Source organism: Camelus dromedarius, chromosome 2, assembly GCF_036321535.1.
Source record: "Camelus dromedarius isolate mCamDro1 chromosome 2, mCamDro1.pat, whole genome shotgun sequence".
Classification (NCBI taxonomy): Eukaryota; Metazoa; Chordata; class Mammalia; order Artiodactyla; family Camelidae; genus Camelus; species Camelus dromedarius.
The window spans coordinates 109877019-109883236 of record NC_087437.1 but is presented as its reverse complement, the minus strand read 5'-3'; the positions used below and the strand labels follow the sequence as shown (position 1 = coordinate 109883236).

General features: G+C 38.7%; 1 protein-coding gene across 1 annotated transcript; it reads left to right on the top strand.

Annotated features, from left to right (window-relative positions):
- Positions 1–3671: 3671 nt before the first annotated feature.
- Positions 3672–5312, top strand: LOC105086790 (keratin-associated protein 24-1). The gene has a single exon (XM_010977369.3). The coding sequence runs from the start codon at positions 3694–3696 to the stop codon at positions 4423–4425; it is 732 nt and encodes a 243-aa protein (XP_010975671.1). The 5' UTR covers positions 3672–3693; the 3' UTR covers positions 4426–5312.
- The last annotated feature ends 906 nt before the right edge of the window (positions 5313–6218 follow it).

Sequence of the window (6218 nt, the reverse complement as noted above, 5' to 3'; positions counted from 1 at the left end):
GCTGTATACCTGAAACTAATACAATATTGTAAATTAATTGTACTTCAATTAAAAAAAGAAAAAAAGAAAATGTAATTATCTGGATCACACATTGTACACTTGGTAATATTCTGTCTCCCATCCTGCTTACCACATGTATTAGTCTTGTCTATTAAATATATTTCGAGACACCTGAAAGCAGGAAAAAGAATGTTTTAGCTTCCTTTACTCCTGTTTCCTAAATTTTTTACTTTGCTCATCTGCCCTTCAGCTTTTGAAACTATTAATGATCTACATGAAGCTAATAACATAAATGTAGCTGGGTTACACAATTTTAGTTTATCACTGCTAAATTTAAGAATCATTTTGACCCCATACTTAGAATTTAATTGCTATGTAAGTATGAATTTGGATACATTTTGCTTTTTCAGATCATGGGATCACTGTTGCATCCATTTAACAATGCTCTGGCAAGTGAAATTAGAACATATATATATATGGTGGCAAAGAGGAAGACAAAATTTCATCATGACCTAAAAGGCTAGGAAGGTGACCTTCATTATTTTCTTTAAGGGCCTTTTACTGGAAAATTTAGCTTTCTTTGATCTTTCGTGTTTACCCTAAAGGATTTTTAACCTTTGGGAAAAATTGGGAAACTGTTCCATTACTCTTTTTTAATGAGCTGCAAAAAAATCTGCTGCCTCATTAGGTAAAGGGATTTTGTATCTTATTTTTTCAGAAGGCATGGACATTACTCTGAATTATCTGATGAGTAGAAAGCTTATTCCTTAAACTTGCCATGGACACAGAGCACAAATTCCTCAAACTACAAAAAGACTATCTATTAGAGTTCCGTGTATTTAATTCTGACATAATATATTAGTTTCCTGTGGCTTCCATAACAACCACAGACTTGGTCACTTAATATAACAGAGTTATTCTCTTACAATTCTGGAGGCCAGAAGTTCAAAATCAGTTTCACCGAACTAAAGTCAAGGCGTCAACAGGGCTGATGCTTTCTGGAGTCTCTGGAAGAAAATCCATTCCCTGCCTCTTCCAGCTTCTGGAGTTTGCTGGCTTTCCTCACGCACAGCAGCATCAGTCCGGTCTCTGCTCCTGTCTTTCTATGGGCTTCTCTTGCTCCAAGCTACTGTTCCTTCTCGTAAGACTCCAGTGATCACAGCAGGCTCACCCAGAGTACCCATCTTAAGACATTTATTCACATCTGCAAAGTCCCTTTTGCCACATAAGATAACATTCATGGGTTCTGGGGATTGGGAAGTGGGAATTGGTTGTGGGGAGGAGGGTTCTATTCAGCTTTCCACACATCAAAAATACTACAAATAGGAGAATTAATGGAAGGAAAGATTCTTTAGTAATTGTACAAATACAGAGTAATGCATATGCTTCATCAAAGCCTTCAGAGGACAATGCCACCCAAATGACAATAGTCTGTACTGTCCACTAAAAACTATCAGTGTTATGAGCTTAATATTTGCTGTTACTGCTGCTGTCTGCTCAGTTTCTGGCCCAGATGGACACTAAAGCAGAAGACAGCTCTGTAGAGGTACTGTTTCCTGCAAGTGGGGAGTGAATAGGGAGTGATGGTTACCTCTGAGTGTGATGAGTGAATAAGAATATAAAACATAAATGAGAACGAGAGGAGTTGAGCGAACTCTGCCTTTGCAAATCTCAACATTTGGGTGTTTAGCATGTTACTGCACCAAAATAAATTTAAATATGGTGTAGCCTCATCCTGTGAATATTGATTATGCTATGTGATATTCTACATTATTTGTCGGACTTACACTGGTGTGAATGATATTAATTTAAAATACTCTACCATGTAATGAAAAGGGAAGAGGGGTATGTGGGCTGTACATCTGACTGACTTACTCATTCTATTTTCTTGTCTGTTTGTTTTTGTTTTCCCTCAAATCTGCTACAAGGAAGCCTAAAATAAGACTAGAGGTAATCACGGGATGACAGAGAGATGGAGAAATAAATCTCCATCAGCCTCTGGGCTCTTCTGTATATCACTTGGAGTCAGTAATTTAGTGGAAAGTTGGCCATCAACTGCCTTGTGTAATTTATTCCCTACTTTGCCTGCCTTAGGACAGAACATTTCTGCACAAAACCCCAGGATGTTCTAGAGCTAAACAATTTGTGGAAAGTATGGTTCCCTGATCCTGACCCATTTCACCTGAGAGACAATTCACAAAAGAGCAAAATGTGTTTAATAAAGAGTTGCACATGGAATGAATTCATCACCTTATCAAATAAATACTGAGTGAAGCATTGAGAAAACTCAGATTTAAAAAAAATTTGGAGGATATCTGTAACTTTAAATTGGTGTGCATTTAAAAAATCTAGCTGAAAAGCAGAGAACAGGGAGGGAAATTTAATTGTCTTCTGTGAGGACAGTGTCTTTTAAAAACTATCCCTCTGGCTTTCTCTACCTGAAGAAGTTGGTACTGCCCTCTGTCTGAACTTATCATTGTTAATAAATGCGCTGCTGTTTCCAATTCAATGGAGGCTGTAAGTATGAATTATAGTTTATATTTTTAAGAACAAAGTGCCCATTCTTTAGTTTAAATGAAAATCTTTTAAAACTTCCTTCAGCCTTCACCGTAAGGAATGAAAAGTGTTATTTAATAAGTACAGTGCCTATAAGAGCTACACAGATTATTTAAATAAAATTTTTTAAGCATAGCCATTCCTTTTTCTGGTTATAGACCAAAAATAACTATATTCTTCAACATGAGAATAAAGTCCATACAAACAAAAAAAAGGCAAATCAAGAACAAGTAAAACTTATTTGGGGAGAACTGCAGAAAAATGTTCTACATCTGACAGCAATTGGGTTTTACCACAGAGACAATGAAATGTATAATGTATAATTTTTGTCAATTTGGAAGGTACAGTCTTGAAAAACCAGCATTCTTTGGTATTACATATTGCAGAAGCTCTTTAAGAAAGGGATCTCATGGAAGTCTTGGTTACTTAGCAACCACTGGCCCCTGGGGACAAGTTCATTTTTGGCCTTGTGTAGGTCACTGAAGTCTCATTGGGATTGCTGTGAATGGATTGAATTTTTCAAACAGGTGAGAGGGCGTCACCAGTACATGGCCTGGTGCAGTTAAGGGTACAGCACACATCTGGGGGAAGCAATTCTTTCTCTTAATAGTTCAGCGCCTTACCCTCTCTTTTGGGCAACAATGTGGAGACAGTCAAAGCATTCAGCTTATTTCAGAATACAGGATCAAGTCCTGCAATATTTTGCAGTAGTCAAAAGAGTGGAAAAGCACAGCCTCTTTGTTTTACTTGAACCCTCATTAACCTTTTAATAGCCATAGTGCAGAAGCCCACAGACACATGATCTCTTGTTTACCACTGATCGACAGATGCGAGTTTGCCCATGAACACTGAAATCACTATTCGCCAACTCTATGGTCTACGGATGATGAGGGACAGGTGATGGTCAAGGCGGCAATTATTGATACTTTGAAGAGTCAAAATAAACTTATTTTTATATGAGTGTGAAGACATCAGCAGCTGTAGCTACACAACACACTAATGGAATGATGCTCTGTTACTGTCCCAGGAAGAGAGTCTGGAGAGGCTGCAGATAATCACCAGGGAAGATATAAAAGGGCGTCAGGCTACAGCCTCACCATACCTTCCCAGGCATCACCGAGCACACATTCTGGCTCCATGTCTTTTCCAGGCTATTCTGGGGATTGCAGGGGCATATGCTACAGAACCCACTGTATTATCCCAGTGACGCCTTCTGTTGCTCTTTGCTCCAGTGATGTAAGCCCTCCCTTGGGTCTTGGATTGCCTAGTTGTTACCAAGGAACTCTCTGGCTTCTGGATAACTGCCAAGAAACCTGTGGTGAAGCACCAATCTGTGAATCTCCCAGCTGTGAGCCCAGGACCTGCACCACAAGCTGTGACCAGTCAGACTCTGGTGTGCCCTGCAACTCTGCAGCAGTGAGCAAAATACGCAGTGCCTGTGAAACTACCAACGTCAGACCCAGCCCCAGCTGCAACCCATGCACTCAGACCAAAGGGTATGTATCCGATTGCAGCACACCCAGCCGATACACATGCAAAGCCCACCAGACCCTCAGCAATGGCTTCAAATACTCTGGGTTACTTAACTGCTTATCCAGGAGTTTACGGCCCCTAAACCACTACACACTGGGTAGCTTGGGGTATAGAAGCTACCAAAATTTTGGCTTCATACCAGATAGCTTCTCACCCTCATCTTGTATTGCCAACAGCTGCCGATTCCAAAATTATTTAAGAAGAAATTGCCAATATCCAACTTATCAGCCCCTGAGCTATTTTTCAAGAAACTTCCAGTCTCTGAGCTGTATACCAAGTACCTTCCCTCCTCTGAGGTATTTATGTCGTGGTTGCAGACCTCTGAGTTGCTATTGATCAACTTACTGCATTTATAGCTGCTAGAAATTGTCCAAAGGGGCAGATTCGACCAAGTTGTCACCCTCTCTAATACTCGGCTGAATTGAATTACCGCATGTATCTTAAGAATCGTGTTCCATTAACCTCAGATATGACTCCAGGACGTATTAATCACAGCCATTATCACCTGCTAGCTTTTGTTCTGTTGCTCTCGTAATGCCTTATGTGTTGAAGTCCGATCCTGAAGGTATTGGTTCTGAGACTGAATACGATGGATACACTGAAGAGATTCCACATGAAATACGCCACAGTACAGCTTTCTTATTTTGGCTATCCCTGTCACTTTTCTGCCATGCGACTATCCCCAAACGTTCTTGAAAATGTGGAGCCTCCTTGGTTTGACTGATGATTCCAGCAGATTCTTTCAAGATTGCCTTGCCTTTTGTCAATAGTTTTGTTAATGCCTAACTAGCATCTTGCTAATAAGCTAAGAGAGAGCATCGTCTTAAACATTGTGAGGGGAGCGAGTTCTTCCTCCCCCTCGTGCCTGAAGACAAGGATGTGTGAGAAACAATGTACAACTAGAGTTCAAAATCAGAAGACCTTCTGCAAATCTTCTCTTCTAATGAAGCCATAAGACACAAGATTGGCTGGCACTCGGCGTTTGTTCTCATTGCCTAGGAGACAGCCTCAGAAGTAGCAGGAACACAATTGTTTGTTGAAAGAATGACAAAATGCTGTTGCAGAAGCTTCACAAGTAATAATCTGTGCTCACAGTTCTGCTATAATTCTCCCCTGCTGATTTGTTACTTCCTGATTGCCGACACAGTCCTGGTTCACAGCTAATAAACACATTTCTACTGGGAAATCATGCTTTTCATTTTGCTTTATTTCGTATTCACTAAAGTTTTATCAGGGTTCTGGGCAATATGCATAATATTTTTGAAGCACTGGTTTCCTGCTATTTAGATTGTAGCCTAATTAAAAATATAAAGAAGATAGACTATGAATTCCTAGGACTTTGTTTTGTTTTGTTCTATTTTTAACACATTAAGTGATATTTCTCTTAGAGTGTCTGTGGTTGATATTTACATAGGTAAATTTGGGGAAAATATAAAATAAATCCATTTAATAAAACTTATATAAAATATTAAATGCATGTATATTTCCCTGCACAATATGCATATTTACTAATTTAGTAGGTAAGATTTGGACTTTGGAAATGAATTTAATATCAAACTGTCTGTGAAGTGATTTAATCTCTAGAAAGTTCTTTAAGAAAGGGAAAATGAAATCTCATCAAGTGGTAAAGTAAACTCTATCCTAAGAATTTTTTGGAAATAAAAAGCAAATTGTCTTTAAAATCAAATACATTGGCCCCTGGAAATGGGTGTAACTGGAGATTGGAAAGATGAGGAGGGATCATCAAATAGTAAATGAATAAAATTAAAACTCATGAGGCATTTGGATGGGGCTACCATCTTATTTATTCATTCAGTAGGCCTACTATATGTAGAAAATGCTTATAGAATATCTAAACATATTGCTCCTGTGTGAACACGTTTAGGGACAATAAAGTCACTCCTTTGTAAGTTCATTCAAATTTCAGAGAATTCTATTTGTTGGAAGTTTCTCCTTTATATTGAGAAAAACCTAATTGTCCTTAGCTACCATCCATTGACCATTTAGGAGCAGTTTAATTCCTTTAACATAGGACAGGTGTTCACGTATTTGAAAATAATTACTGTGTGTCCCAGCTGAGTATTCAGTTGCCTAAACTAAACACACAGTCTTTCTCTTTACAAACTTTA